This window comes from Prunus mume, linkage group LG2, assembly GCF_029339155.1.
Source record: "Prunus mume cultivar Tortuosa linkage group LG2, ASM2933915v1, whole genome shotgun sequence".
Taxonomy (NCBI): Eukaryota; Viridiplantae; Streptophyta; class Magnoliopsida; order Rosales; family Rosaceae; genus Prunus; species Prunus mume.
Window position 1 is genome coordinate 16388888 of NC_142699.1, and position 15770 is coordinate 16404657.

The 15770-nt window shown below is 34.1% G+C and overlaps 1 protein-coding gene and 1 long non-coding RNA gene across 5 annotated transcripts; one reads left to right on the forward strand and one right to left on the reverse strand.

The window, feature by feature from the left end:
* Positions 1-6499: 6499 nt before the first annotated feature.
* LOC148919734 (uncharacterized) lies at positions 6500-9524 on the reverse strand. Of its 3 annotated transcripts, none has more exons than XR_016123786.1 (3): positions 9052-9524; positions 8860-8945; positions 6500-7506 (listed from the first exon to the last, which is right to left on the reverse strand). It is a non-coding gene; the product is annotated as an uncharacterized LOC148919734 (long non-coding RNA). The 3 variants fall into 3 exon arrangements; XR_016123787.1 differs by having other exon boundaries at positions 6500-7509; XR_016123788.1 differs by having other exon boundaries at positions 6500-7249; positions 9052-9400.
* A 132-nt stretch (positions 9525-9656) lies between these two features.
* Positions 9657-15428, forward strand: ARC3 (GTP binding protein). Of its 2 annotated transcripts, none has more exons than XM_089044947.1 (16): positions 9657-10144; positions 10347-10405; positions 10656-10720; positions 10989-11123; positions 11496-11544; positions 11678-11790; positions 11876-11947; positions 12136-12246; positions 12357-12538; positions 12667-12933; positions 13027-13109; positions 13297-13700; positions 14228-14332; positions 14443-14580; positions 14697-14863; positions 15149-15428. In XM_089044947.1, exons 1-16 carry the CDS (start codon positions 9810-9812, stop codon positions 15216-15218), a joined length of 2355 nt encoding a protein of 784 aa, XP_088901073.1. In that variant the 5' UTR covers positions 9657-9809; the 3' UTR covers positions 15219-15428. The 2 variants fall into 2 exon arrangements, with proteins under 2 accessions (XP_088901073.1, XP_008221373.2); XM_008223151.3 differs by having other exon boundaries at positions 13036-13109.
* Positions 15429-15770: the final 342 nt, after the last annotated feature.

A 15770-nucleotide genomic window follows, 5' to 3' on the forward strand; every position in this document is an offset into this window, starting at 1 on the left:
CTTTCCCCTCTCAAATATTTGGAAATTGGAATGACAGTTTTTGTTCCATGCCAGCTAAAGACTTTTCCTTATACAAGAACGCTTGCTGCAGATCTGTCATTCTTTGATACAATGACAGCTTAACTATAACTACGCATATCACTGTCAACTGTGTCATTTTGATAATATGATGAGGGTCTAAAAATATATTCTTCATTTCTTTTGGGTGGATGACATTGAAATTTGGACCTGAGAAGACTTATAGCACTGCTGTATATATTAATTAAGTTGTAAATTCTAATGGGAGTTTCTGCTTGGTGGATATACAGTGTCTCAATTTCTGAATGGAAAAAACAATATGCCTAAATTGAGAAAACAAATACCAAATCTGATTACTATGTAGGCATCTCTTATTTGAATAAATGTGGTTTATTAATTAATATATTGCTTATTAAACATGCAAATTACAACTATAACTCTTGTAGTGTGGCAATACGCTCTGACTCTATTTAGAGATGAAAGCTTGTCTGTCACGAGGCATATGCATTCTTTGTTTCTATCTCTCTAAGGAAAACTTATCCATGTATCCTTTATTTATGTCTCTCTCATAAAAAATGTGTCGCGTGAAGAAAGAGATGGAAATAAATGGTACATGCGTGCAAGAGTTCCAACTACGTACCTCTTGTTTCCATCTAACTGAGTATTTGTGCTGTTAAGGAAGGTCTTGGTTGTAGTAACTCTCATTAATTGCTACAGGAGTTTAGGACAGACTGTTTAGAATGTATTTGAAAATATCGAAATGACTAATAAGATATATATATATATATATATATATATATGCATACGTCAATAATATAATATAACAGCAAGTTTCGGTTACACTCAGATGATTTGTCAAAAGACACATCCAAAAAGCAGCAAGAATTTGAAGAAAACCAAACACAGCATGCAGGATTTAATTAATATATATAAAGACGAGATATGCAGAGACCATTAAGTGACAACACAACACAGCAGTATGTTGCAACGCGAGGACGATGGTTCTTTTACAAGATGGAGATTTTCAACAACGGCGGCGTTTTCAATTCATATCTAACACTCAATTTATTCTCTAATTTGCCCTGTGTCTGTCTGTATGTCTGTCTGTCATCTGCCCTAACATTCAACCAAACATGTCATATACGGTATACGGATTGCTTTTGCTCTTTTTCTTTTAGACTTTTCTTTTTACGTTCCCATGCATTTCTTTCTTTACAAATCATTTTCTAGTTCCTAGTCAGTCAGACCGTTAAGGGCTCTTTATTGCCTATTGGGAATTTGGAAGGGAGACCCCTATATTATGGCTTTATGGGTTTAAATCATTAGGCCCAAAATCTTTTTATTTTTCAGTTTCTTTGGGTCCATGTGACGTGTCTCTTAATTTCTTTTTTATTTTAAAAAACCTTTTTTGGTTTTTCTTTTTTTATAAAGAAAAAGGGGAAGAAATTCTAAGGCAAACACTATTTGGGCTGAAAAAGAGAATCAAACTGTGAAGTGAAAGAGAAATGTGGTCCAAAATATTAGCAATAACTTCGGGGAAGCCTCGAGTGTGTTATTACTTACTACTAAGTCAAGTCAGTAGAATTAATGTTTGAATGTCGCTTTGAAGAGGGTTTCTTTGATATTTACGTTTGTAGTATTATTAATTTAGCATATATATATATATAGTAGGGTGGCTATGCTGCTATGCTATGGGCCGGCATTGCATTTGTATATTGTATATCCCCACCCATCACAGAGCTCCAAGTCGACTGTGTGATCATCATGACGTACGCATATATTATGACGAAGGTGGTCGTGAAATTCATACAGATCACTGGAAGGGGATATTTAAAGTGGGGGGAAAAATATCAAATGTGAGTTAGGTCAGTTCCGTCCTTTGAAAGGTTAAGAGCATTAACTTTTGTATCTGAGCTTTTAGGCCATCTTCAATTATGGGTTATAGGCCAAATGTAGCCCTAAATTGATGCAAAACTCTCAATCCATGAGTTAAAAAAAATTGGTCGCATTTAGCTCTTTAACTAGCCCAATTATAGCCCATGTCAATTTCTTTTGTGGGCCTAATCACGCGTGGGTGTGAGCATAGAATGTCTAGTAGAACTCCATATCCAAAGGCTGATATTAAAAGCACGATGACGTTAGCTAGCCGTTACTTTTTTCCTTTCTCTTTTTACATTTTAAATGTATAGAAAATTATTGGAAAAAAAAAGGTTTTGCCATTGTTGACTTTCTTTTCTTTAATTTTTATATTTTAAAAACCTAAAATATGTTTATAAATACCTCAAAATTTCTTCAAAAAAATTCTCACTCATTTCATTCTACATTTCCTACAAATTCTATCACATTCTATACTTATTAATAACTTTCCACTCCTTTTTTTTTGGTCAAATACTATCCACTCATTTCATTCAAAAATGTTATCAAAATCTTGTTAAATGTATCTACGTACACGTGTCATATATGAAATATTGTCTTTAAATAATAGTTTAATTAAATTAAACAATGCATAGTAGTGAAATGTATGAGTGTTGTACCATATTTTTTTTTTCAAAATAATAAAATATGGAGGGCACTAAAATATAGCCATACATGTTTGGATATGGAAAAATATAGTCCTACACTATTTTTTAAAAAATTATATTTTGGAGGGCTAAAATTATAGTCATGAGCTACATTTAGCCCTATTATAGGAGATGGCCTTACGTTCGATTTGTCCATCTCCAATATCTCTTGTATAAAAAATATTAAAAAACACATTAGAGAGTAGTTAAAATATCAAAATTCAAAATTGTGGATTGAGGTGTGTTATTTTTAATTTATTTTTTGTTACAAGTGGGTTGAAACCAAGACGAAACAAGGAGAAAAAAATAACAGATCACAGCTCTCACAAAGGGCACCTTCTACAGTGCACCAGGTGCACCCATGCACCATTTGTCCTTTATGATGCTCCTAGATTTTTTTAAAAATTGGTTACTGGTTATACAAGTTATCAAGTTTCCATTTTGTGAAAATGCAATTGCATAAGGGTCATGCAATTATGCCTTTCCTGTTTGGCAATTGACATATGATTGGATAGTGATTTGCAGTAGTTTGGATATGAGAGTACCATAACATTGTAAGAGGATCCTAAAACTTATAAGTTACAAGATTTGGGTAACGATTTACAAGTTTTTGAACAAGGATTATAATATTAGGGTTCACCTAATCCATAATGTTGTAAATACCCATTTACAAGGATATAGATCCACATTACAAGGAATTGGTAACTCCAGACCATGAGGATGTAAATTTGGTCCTTATTCTAGTAAAATGAGGGTTTACAAGACTAATGGCCGATTTTACAATTTTGGGATATGAGGGTACCATAACCTTGTAAGTAGGATCCAAAAATATGTAACTTACACGATTTGGGTAGTGATTTACAAGTTTTTGTACCACGATTACAACATTAAGGTTCTCATAATCCTTAATGTTGTAAATCCTTATTTTACAAGGATATGGATCCACATTACAAGGAATTGGTAACTCCGGACCATGATGATGTAAATTGGGTCCTTATTCTAGTAAAATGAGGGTTTACAAGACTAAGGACCGATTTTACAATTTTGTGATACAAGGGTACCATAACCTTGTAAGGAGGATCCAAAAACATATAAGTTACACAATTTGAGTAGTGATTTACAAGTTTTTGTACCACGATTACAACGTTGGGGTTCTCATAATCCTTAATGTTGTAAATTTTTATTTTACAAGGATATGAATCCACATTACAAGGAATTGGTAAGTGCGGACCATGAGAATATAAATTAGGTTCTTATTCTAGTAAAATAAGGGCTTTACAAGATTAAGGGCCGATTTTATAATCTTGGGATACAACGGTACCATAATGTTGCAAAGATGATCCATAAACATGTAGGTTACACAATTTGGGTAGTGATTTACAGGTTTTTGCACCATGATTACAACATTAGGGTTCTCATAATCCTTAACGTTGTAAATCCTTATTTTACAAGGATATGGATCCAAATTATAAAGAATAGGTAAGTTCGGACCATGAGGATGTAAATTAGGTCCTTATTCTAGTAAAATAAGAGTTTACAAGATTAAGGGCCGATCTTACAATTTTGGGATACGAGGGTACCAAAACGTTGTAAAATGGATCCATAAACATGTAAGTTACACGATTTAGGTAGTAATTTACAGGGTTTTGTATCATGATTACAACGTTAGGGTTCTCATAATCCTTAACTTTGTAAATCCTTATTTTACAAGGATATGGATCCAAATTACAAAGAATAGGTAAGTCCGGACCATGAGGATGTAAATTGGGATCCTTATTCTAGTAAAATGAGGGTTTACAATATTAAAGTCGATTTTACAATTTTGGGATACGAGGGTACCTTAACGTCGTAAGGAGAAACCCTAAACTTGTAACTTACAAATTTTTGGTAGCAATTTACAAGGTTTTGCTCCTAGATTACAATGTTAAGGTTCACCGAATCCATGATGTTATAAATCAGCCTTTTATAATGATATAGATCCATATTACAAGGAATTGGTAATGGTGGACCATAGGGATGTAAAATGGGTCCTTATTCTAGTAAACAATGGTTTACAAGATTAAGAACCAATAGTACCTTAACGTCGTAAAGGACAATCCCTAAACTCGTAATTTACAAGTTTTTAGTAACAATTTACAAGGTTTTGCTCTTGGATTACAACGTTAAGGTTCACCGAATCCATAATGTTGTAAATCAGCCTTTTATAAGGATATAGATTCATATTACAATGAATTGGTAATTGTGGACCTTAGGGATGTAAAATGGGTCCTTATTCTAGTAAACAATGGTTTACAAGATTAAGGACTGATGATACCTTAACGTTGTAAAGAGAATCCCTAAACTCGTAACTTACAATTTTTTGGTAACAATTTACAAGGTTTTACTCTTGGATTACAACATTAGAGTTCACCGAATCCATAATGTTGTAAATCAGCCTTTTACAATAATATGGATCCACATTACAATGAATTGGTAATGGTGGACCTTTGGGATGTAAAATGGGTCATTATTATAGTAAACAATGGTTTACAAGCTTTTTACAAGGATATGTATCCACATTACAAGAAATGTGTAAATATGGACCTTGGATATGTAAAATGGGCTCCTTAAGCTAGTAAATATGAAGGTTTACAAGCTTAAGGACATGCGCTACAATGCTTTGTATATGAGGCTACCATACCTTTATAAATAGGATCCTTAAACATGTAAGTTACAAAATTTGGGTAGCAGTTTAATTTTTGGATTTTTAATTTATATATTATGATTTTTATAAGTTAAATCATAGAAAAATAATATTAAATAGTATATGGCGCCATGTGGCAAAAGGTTAATGGGGCGTCATCTGTGTTTCGGCCAAATGTCCTTCTATGAATGCGCCACGTGTCTTTTTTGTTTTTGTTTTTGTGTTTTTATCTTATCCAATTCATAAAAAAAATTAATTAAACATCTAAAAGTATAGCTAAAATTATTACAAATTCTCATGACACTATTTACATTCTCAAGATACGAGGGTACCATAATCTTGTAAGGGGATCCCAAAATTTATAAGTTACAAGATTTAGATAGTGATTTACAAGTTTTTGCATCAAGATTACAATATTAGGGTTCATCAAATCCATAAAGTTATCCTTATTTTTACAAGGATATGAATCTACGTTACAAAGAATTGATAAGGTTAGACCTTTGTGATCTAAAAAGTGGCCTTTATTCTAGTAAACACAAAAATTTATAAGACTGAGAACCAATGTTACAATGTTTTGGTTATAATAATACTATAACGTCGTAAATAGAATCCCTAAACTTGTAAGTTATAAGATTGTACTTCAAATGCAATTGCATATTGGTATGTAATTGGATGCTTCATGGTTGTCAATTACTCAAATCGTCATAAATATTGATAATACTAACTAGAAGTAGTTACTTAAAATAAAAGTTCATAAATGATTAAACTAATGTTTTCTATTTGTTACTTATTTATGTCGATCCGTATAACATAATACTTTCTATTTGTTATAACTTGTTACATAAGCTAACAGTTAACATCTACCAAGTTACATAAGCAAACAATTAACATCTACAACAAAAGATATAATCTCACTTATTCTTTTTCAATTTCCAACTCACTGTTTGTCAATTGCATTATTCTTTTTCAATTTCCAACTTACTGTTTGTCAATTGCATTATTTCCTTTTCATCTTATGTGAGTCAATCTATCAGTGCCCTTTCCATCTTATGGTCACTTCCTTTGAAATTAACTCATTCAACCTATTTATAGAGAACAATAGACGATTATATTTGACATCATTATATAATAAATTTGCCAATAACATAAAGAAAACAAATCAATAGTTTTTATAATTATTTATATTTCTCATAAGCATGAGTTAAATGAAATATCATACTAAGTACACATAATGGCAATGGATAAGTTGTCCATCAAAAGAAATACATTGAAACTAAATGCCAAGTATTTCATGCAAAAAAAAAAAAAAAAAACTAACTAAATGCCAAGTACAAGAAGGGAAAAAAACTGAACTACAATCAAGATATGAAGCCTAAATAACAACAATAGAAATAGAAAAAAATTGAACTACAATCTACTACACTCCCATCTTCAATTCAGCCCATGCCTTACGTCACCAAGCTCATACAAAATTCCTTTATTTTGTTACAGCATAGCCACGTCATGTTGGCAATTGACAAATAGGCACCATATAATTGCCATTCTAATTTGCCTGAATGGTAATTGCCAAACGACCTCTGTCATTTCATTTTTCTTCTCTTTCATGATTTAAGTACCTAAAAGTAAAAACAATAGAATTTTAGTGCTTTTAACCATTTTAATGCATTGATGAAAAACTATGTCGACAATCAATTAAACGCATCCTACTCCTAATAAACAATCTAAGAAATCATATTCATCTCAGGAATTTGTGTATTTCTTATGCAGCTAACTTGACATGACATACTCACTCAAACTACTATTCACTATTAAACACACACCAACAACTCATGAGCCACAAAATATATGAATCACTACATTATTCTGCCTCTGTGACTCCTTCTTGTACTGTCAAATCTTTGTAGCATTATATGTATCTTACTAGTGAAGTCCTCACCTTCACGAGTTGAATAAAATGAGATTAATAAAATGAAGATAATTACTCCCGCTGCAAAAGAAGAGGAAATAAATTATATAGCAATATTTTACTATACATTGAACGAAACAAAAAGCAAATCAAAACACTCATGATGAAAAATGGCTCACGAGAACCATTGGATAAGGGAAACACAAAGTGCAAATTCATCTCCACGTCTCTATGTTCCCAAACAACTAGCAAGGATAGGACTGCCAACTTTGGATGATAGAACAAGTCACCAAGACAAAATCAACCATGAGCCAATAGCAACCTCCACTATATTTTTTCTACTATGACCATGATTAAAAGTTTATATAAGTTGTTGAGCTTTCAATTACAAAAACAAAATTAAATGCAACAGAAACAACAACACTTAAATCAAGAAAATTTACCTAAGAACAGAAATCAAAGTACACACATTTCAAATCCAAATTACATAGTCTTTACTTTGAGGCCAGAGGAAACAAAATTCCCTACAATACAGGGGAAATACTAATGGTATTTTAGTGGAAAGAACTGAGGAATCAAAATTCCCTAACATACAAAAGCAAATATGATAAAATAGTACTGTAATCATTGTCGAACTTTCAATTTGGCAAATACTAGTTTAGATCATAACTCCATCGCATGAAGTAGCTTAGAAGCTTTTTCAATGAAAACCATCGTTAAAGTTTTTTGAAAATTTAGTAACATGTCAACTAAAACCATAAAAATGAAACATATAAATAAAAAAACCAAGAACTAGCAGCAGTTATAAATCTGGAGGGATGGACGATGAAGATTACCCAAGAAGAAGCAGCTGTTGTAAATCCACACATAAACTAATGGATTGCAGAGAAACATAAATTTGTTTAAAAAATCAACCCAAAGCAGAATCATAATGCCTATCCACCAACAAAGTAAACCAGAAAACAAAACACACTAAGGAATTTAACCCAATTTCCTTTTGTTTTTTCAAATAGAACCTAATATAGAGAAAAAGTAGTCTTACGTGCACGAGACAAAACATACTAAGGAAATGAACCCAATATATATATAAGAAAAATAAGAGCAATACATTCCAATAAATGAGGAAAGACCAATACACTGTAATTAACTTGTCAAGGCAGTTAAAGCACGATTAAAAAAAAGCTTTGAAGACCAATATATTTCAATAAATGAGCTCCAAACTTATCAATATTCAAAGATTAACAAATCAAATAAATTAGACCCATCAAATATCCAGAAAATAAAAAACTATCAATCCATCACAGTCTCAACCACCTTGATAGCCTTAATTTAATAGAAAAAAAAAATGGGGGTTTCACTAAAACACCCAAAATGGGGGCTGAAATTATAAAAAAACTCAACACCCAAAACACTTTATAAACACACCCAAAACCCATCATTACACACACTCAAAACCCATTTATAAACACACCCAAAAAATATACAATTGTTGATTTTGGGGTTGATTTTGGGTGTGTTTCTATGTTTAAATAGTGTTAGAGTTTTTTTTATAAATACATGTCTAGGATTGGGTTTATTTATAAATTTGTAAAAAAAAATCTACCTCAACCCTCAATTCAATTTAGAAGCCCTAATTCAACAAGCGTAATTTAACATAAAAAACCCTAAATTCAAAGAAAGAGGATGCTTACCTTAAACTGATATGAGAGAGGAATTGAAGAAAGGATATGACGCCGCCGACCCTGTCTTGTCGATGTCGTCACAGAAGGAGGAGCGCCTGTGGAAGAAATCAAAATCAAACAGAGTGAGAAAAGAAGAGGCACGACTCTGTTCATAGAGAGATGTAAGGAGATAGAAGAATGAGAATAAGGAAACTGACTTACTTGAGAGGAGAGGAGATGTGGTCGTTGGTGCTGTGTCGTTGTCACATGAGGAGGAAATGAGCGGTTGTAGAAGGAATCAAACTCAAAGGGAAAGAAAAATTAGAGGAGCGGTTCTGAAATGTCTTTGACTGTAGGAGAGAGCAATTGTTTTTGTTTTATCTACAGCAACAAGTTAACCGATAACCAACAAGCAACGGTGTGGATTACTTCACATGCCCAAACTACTCATCCGACGATCATAAGAAGTGGCGCATCCATGCACCAAGTGCACCGTAGAATATTCGCTCTCGAGGCCCCTTCTAGCACAACATCCAATAAAATGTTCGAAATAGAATCCGGAGTTGACTCAAAACTACGAAGCCCCAAAAGTAATTCATACCCCGAATTAGTAAGGTGGTCAACAATTCTATTTTGCTCCCTGTTAACATGAGAAATCTTGCAATTCCAATCACGGTTTAGTAGCAAAGTGCAATCTTCAATTAGACGTTGAGGTGGGTTATTGGGTTGTGGGTTTAATTATAGTGGGCTGGGATATTTTTCCTGCGGGCTTGGCCTAAGCGGAAGTAACCAATTTTATTTTAATTTTATATTTGCGAGAACAGTCTGAACTCGCTACACTCCATCGATAATCAAACAACTAGTGTCATTCTTTGAGGTTCTAGTTCTCCGTCCTCAAAACCCTCCCGCCCAATCTGCCATTGAACCCACCAACTCCTGTGGAGGGAGTTTTGTAGGCATCACATTTCTTTTAAGCAGCAATGGAGCTTTCCGCATTCATAAGTTTCCGATCATCTTATGCTGTTCCACTATGCCCTTATTCTTCAAACCGTGGATTTATCTTCAAGAAAAGCTCCCTCAGTTACAGAAGAAAGCACTATATAAGCTGCAGTAGTTGCAGCCGGAAGCCGTCTTCACTTCGAATAGCGGCCAGTTCGGCCGTCAATGGACCTGTCGATGTGGACTGTGAAGTGAATTGGGACGATTTTTGGGGAAATTCCGAGTTCGTTGAAGTGGTCGGTATTGGCAGTCGCAAGGACGCCGTTCTCGATTTTTGTCTCGAATCGCCGTTCCAGTTTTCGTCTCTGCGATTTTGGTGAGCTCACTATTGTTTTTTTTGCTACGGTGAATGCTTTTATGTTGCTAATTTCGTAGTACAATTTGCCGCAATGCAATGCTTTAAGCTGAAGCAAGTCTAGTATATTGATTTTTATGTATGCCGATTATCCGTTGTAAATATGTATGTGTGCGAGATAATCATAAGAAATTTAGTTATATACAATGGACTTTTTTTGCAGGCAAATTCTCATCAAAGATCCATTGATTGTGCAGTTACAACGACGGATCTTTGGAAAAGGTTCAGCGCTTATCCTTTCAGATAGTTATCCATAATTGTTACTAGAAATTATTTTCTTAAGTTGCTCTGTATTGTGGTGTAACTGTCTCACTTTATTGCAAAGTATATTTAAATCTTCATGATATGTGCTTTTGCTAGTGTGTTTTCTGTTAATTTGTAGCAAACATGTACAAAAACGCGCTTACTTTTCCTAAGTCAAGTATAGACTCTTTATATGATATATTGTTTCTCTTTTTGGTTATTGTTGCAGATGTGACTCCGATGAATTTTGAAGCTCCATTGTCTTTAAAGTCATGTTCAAAGGCTATTATCCTTGTTTGTACATTTCTTACCTATTACTTGTTTTTTGGCTTCCTCTCGTATATCTTTATGTCTAGCATTGTCTTTCTCAGCCCTTTCAGGTCTCTTCATTGTTCTATGGAAGTTATTGGTGCCACTTAATTTGATGAATATTTTCTTTGATAAGAAGGGTTATGATTCAAAACGTTGCGGAACATACTTTATATTCCCCTACAATATAGGTTACTCTGTTTCCTATATGAAACTGATTGGCATCCAATTTTTCTGTTACTTTTATTTCTAGGTGGCAAGTGCAGGATATGGCTTGGACCTCATGATAGCGATTGATATTCTGAGAAAAATAAGATCTGCAAATGGATTTGTGGTCACTATTATTATGAAGCCTTTCAGCTTTGAAGGACAGAGGCGCCAAGCTGAGGTACTGTGTGATTAGGAGAAGCCAATAAATATCAAATATGTAGCATGTTTTACAAAATGAATTATTTTGCTATGCATCTTACGGGAAAAGTTTAAACTATAAAAGTCATATAAACTTGGAAGTATCATAATTTGCTCTCTTGAGAACCCATTGTCAAAGTCTCTCTGTGGTATAATGTCCTCCTGTAAGCATTAGCAGATGTCTGTTTATCTTGTTTAATTACTGTGTTTCAAATTTTTGTTGCAATATCCATTCACCTGAGGTATAATATTCATTGAAGTTTTCCTATGATGTATCTAAACTTAGAGTTTCACGATAGGCCTTCCTGATTGAATCCATGCCTAATCTTGCAACTTTTAATCTAATTTTCAGGTGAAAGATCTAATGGAAAAACTTCAGGATCATACAAATTTATTTATTTGTAAGTTATATTTTCTGTTAGATGAAGATTTGAAGTCCCCCACATTACAGCAATGCCTAAACCAGTTTTCTAGTCAATGCTTTTCCCCATCAACCATAAAGTTGCACATTATGTGGTTTCTTTTCAAATGCAGGCATTGACACTGACATGTTACTGAAAAAGGACTTGGTAACTTTAGATGAAGCTGTCAAGACTGCAAATAATGCTGTTTTATTGGCAGTAACTGCTGTATCTGTTTTAACATCTGTAAGTTTAGTTCTTTAATGTTTGTTTGGTTGTCTAAGTTAACAGTAGCCTGGTTGTGACGTGTTTATTGCTGGTGCACTTATAGGATATACACAGAAAACTTATTGATGCATCCCATGATGATGTGAAAATGATCGAAGTTTCAGAAGTAATTAAAGTAAGTGTTCATGAATCATACCATACACCTTTGTGCAAGTTATTATGTGCTTTATTAAATAGTTTTTGTTTGCACAGTTTTTTTTTTGTTTTGTGTCTCCTCTTGCCCAAGTTTTAAAAGTGCATTTTCTTTATTTCTGTCTCTTACCAATGCTGGTCCTATCGTGAGGCTAATGCAACTATGTACAGATTCTGGAAGGATATAAAGAAGCAAAAATTGGATTTGGTGCTGGCTACAATATTGAAACTTCAATATTACGATCTATGTATGACTGCCCTTTCCTTAGTGTGGGTGTAAAGGTATGACCTTATTGAGCTAAATGGATATGGTGTGGTTATAAATTTATGACACTTTTCTGATCTTTTGCTGCTTTCTGATTTTTTTTTTTTTTTTTTTCTCTGTTGCATAGGACTGGGATGGTATGATTATATGCATCCTTGCAAGTTCGGGCATTATCGATAACAGTGATGTACAAACAATTTTGCGAACTTTTCGTCAAAGTACGGAATATGAGGGGGAAATCTTAATTTCTACAATTCATGAACCTAGTCTAGAGCCCAACCTGGTAGTCACAACGGTTCTTATTGTAGGGTAACTTTTTTACTTCATGCCTTATATTAAGTATTTAACAGTAGTATTTGCAACTTGCTTTCTGCCTATCCTGATGCATGATGGATCTTGTTTTTAGCTTTCTAATGTACATTTTATGCGATTACCAGTTTTGCTCGGAAACAGGCTTCTCAGAAAAGTAGCATATTCTCTGGAATAGCCCAGCATTTTCCTTTCATTTTTGATCTTTTCAATAGACACCAATGGCAATCAAATAACACTCAGAAAAACCCATCACCTGAAAACGCACGCTTTTCTGAAGAGATAGATTCACCAGATTCTAGTGAAATGGGAAATAGAAATGCTGTTGATGTTGTAGCCGAAGGTTTTGATAAGTACTCTGAAGGACCCCAGGCAGACGACTTCCAATTTTCAAGGTTTGTTGGTTTCTCTATTTTAATTTAGTTCTCCTAAAGATTTGTCTGCTATGCATAATCTTAAAAGTTTGCATAAATTTTTTGTTTTTGGAGGAATTATAGGGGGTCTGAACAAAATGATGATGGAATGTTCGAGGCTACCGACTCTTCTAGTTTATATGATCCAATCACTGAAGGTAGCACTACTATTACTTCTTTTTTTTCTCCTTAAAATTTAAATTACTAGTTTCCAGTTTGATAGAGTAGTCTGTGCCTGGTATCCTAGTAATCCTTCAAAGCATTCGGCATTACTTTTCATTCCTGAAGTTCAACATGTTCTTACATTTGACTAATCATAGTTAAAACTTAAAATGCATTACCAAGAACTTCCTGCCTTTCAAAGACAGCCACTTGTTAGTTGGAACTTGGGACCAGGATATCAGCTTGCAAAGGATTGGGCAAAAGAGAGGGCAGCTGAAGATGGAGCTAATGTGATACTAGATAACCTGAGCACCTTCTGCCTTCCAGTCGGTGTAAGGCCTCCAGAAGAGTTGAAAGATAGTGTCAATATCTCATTTCCAACACAAAACCCAGAGACAAAAACTGAGAATGATGTGAAAGCGCAACCAGCTGTCAATTTAAGCATGTCTTCTTGGAGTTCATTTACTGACACAGGGCTTAAAGCAGTCAAAGAATTTTATAACACAGCATCAACACTTGTAAAAGGAAAAGATGCTGATAATCCTAAGAAGCAAGGAAATCTCTCTGTTCGTGCTGCATCTATGCTGGTAATCAGCTGCTTGTGAAAAACAAAGCTTAGTAATATTCACATTAAAGATGTTCATTCTTATTGTAATAAAAAAGATGCTCATGCTTAGTCATAAATTATGTAATATAAGGGCCTGTTTGACAATCATTTCAATTTTAGTTTTTAGTTTCCATTTTTTGTGCTAGAGTACAGAGGAAAAAGAGGGAGAATGGAAGTGAGAATGAGAGTGAAGATGGGATTGAGAGGGAAGATGAGAGGGAATGATGGGAGGGAGGAGTAAAAAAAGTGAAAACAAAAAGTAAAAACTGAAATCTATTTGAAATTGTTTTCACTTTTGTTACTTATCCCTCCCATCCTCCTCTCTCAATCTCATCCTAACTCTCATTCTCACTCTCATTTTCCTCTGTACTCTAGCACAAAAAATGAAAACTAAAAACTAAATGGTTATCAAAAGGGCCCTAAGTTTATTCTCTATATTGTATTTGACCACTTCTTATAATTGCCAGAACATGAGGATTTAGTTTTTGTTACCTATTCTACATACAGGAAGCAGAACGAGATTCACCAAAAAAGTGGAGTCCTGTAGTGGAGATGCAATACAGAGGGGGAATCTACGAAGGACGTTGCCAAGGAGGACTTCCTGAAGGAAAGGTATTGTTCCATGAGACTAAAAAAGTAGCTGAAAATCAAAATTCTTGAGGATGTCATGATTTGATCTGTACAAAAGGATTTAAATTCTAATCCTGAAAAGAATTCTACAGGGTCGTTTGCTTCTTGGAGATGGAAGCATATATGATGGTATGTGGCGCTACGGCAAAAGATCAGGTCTTGGTACATTCTACTTTAGTAATGGGGATGTGTTCCAGGGATCATGGAGGGATGATGTCATGCATGGCAAGGTAATTTATTTCATGTAATATCTGTTTTATTTATCTTGACAGTAAAACTCCATAAGTAGGTGCTGTCCTGTAGATGATGTCATTCTGAAAGAGGTTGTTTCTATGGTCATATATAGGGTTGGTTGTATTTTCACACTGGGGACCGATGGTTTGCAAACTTCTGGAAAGGAAAGGCCAATGGTGAAGGTCGTTTTTATTCAAAAGCCGGTGATGTATTTTTTGGCCATTTCCAAGATGGTTGGCGACATGGCCACTTCATTTGCATCGATGTTGATGGAACAAGGTTTGTGTTTTCCTATGACTTATTTTCTCCCCTCTTCGACTACAAAACAGGGCTCCCCTCTCCCTCTGCAAATGTTCCATTCTTACTAGAGAATGTGAGTTTTCACCTTAAAGTAAGGTTGCAAACAAACTGAGTAGCTCGAAAACAAAGCTTGTTAAGCCTACAAGCTGTGTCCGAGGCAGCTTGTTTAAATGTTGTGTAATTTAATAACTAGTACTGTTGATTGTATCTACTGATCTTGATCTCATGTTATATGATTTATGGCCATGATCTCTATATTTACAGGTGTTTTGAGAATTGGGATCGAGGCGTGCTTGTAAGCCAGAAATTGGACTCTGATATTGGTGAAGGATAAAGAGTCGACTTGTAATTGTTTGTAAATTAGTTTTTGTTCTTTCTATTTATGCGTTTAATTTTGTGTGTATAATAATTGTTTAGTATAAGGGGGAAGTATTTCAAAAGAAAAACAATGGAGTCCATGATGATTCATGGTCCTATCGTATCGTATGCATTTTTTCCATGTTTGGACAAAATGATATTCTAAAACTATTCCTACTTACGTAAAGGAAACTCCAACTAGAATGTAACAAAGTGGCTAACTAAAAATAGGTTTTACGCTTACTGCTGGTGCAAAGAGCTCTAAAACTGGAAGAACAGAAACACCAAAGAAAAGAGACTGGAGAAAAAGGTAGATGTATACCTAATTTCCTTCTGTTAGTCGTACTACCTGACATTGGAGAATTGCCTTGTAAACGTTATGCGGAGACAAATCCTTCTCGACTTGGGTTAAAATGAAAAAAAAAAATCAAAATCAAAATCAAATCACACGGTATAAATTAGAGAATGAAATGCAGTTTGGAGGAATTAGAAAATATTTTTCTCAAAAGCCAAGTTTGCAAGTCCTTTT

Bases quoted from the DNA above. Each gene is read 5' to 3' on its own strand.
- ARC3 (XM_089044947.1), top strand. From the start codon at position 9,810: ATGGAGCTTTCCGCATTCATAAGTTTCCGATCATCTTATGCTGTTCCA. The intron at 12,247-12,356 runs GTATGACCTTAT...TCTGTTGCATAG, and splicing joins TCCTTAGTGTGGGTGTAAAG to GACTGGGATGGTATGATTAT. The intron at 12,539-12,666 runs GTAACTTTTTTA...TGCGATTACCAG, and splicing joins ACAACGGTTCTTATTGTAGG to TTTTGCTCGGAAACAGGCTT.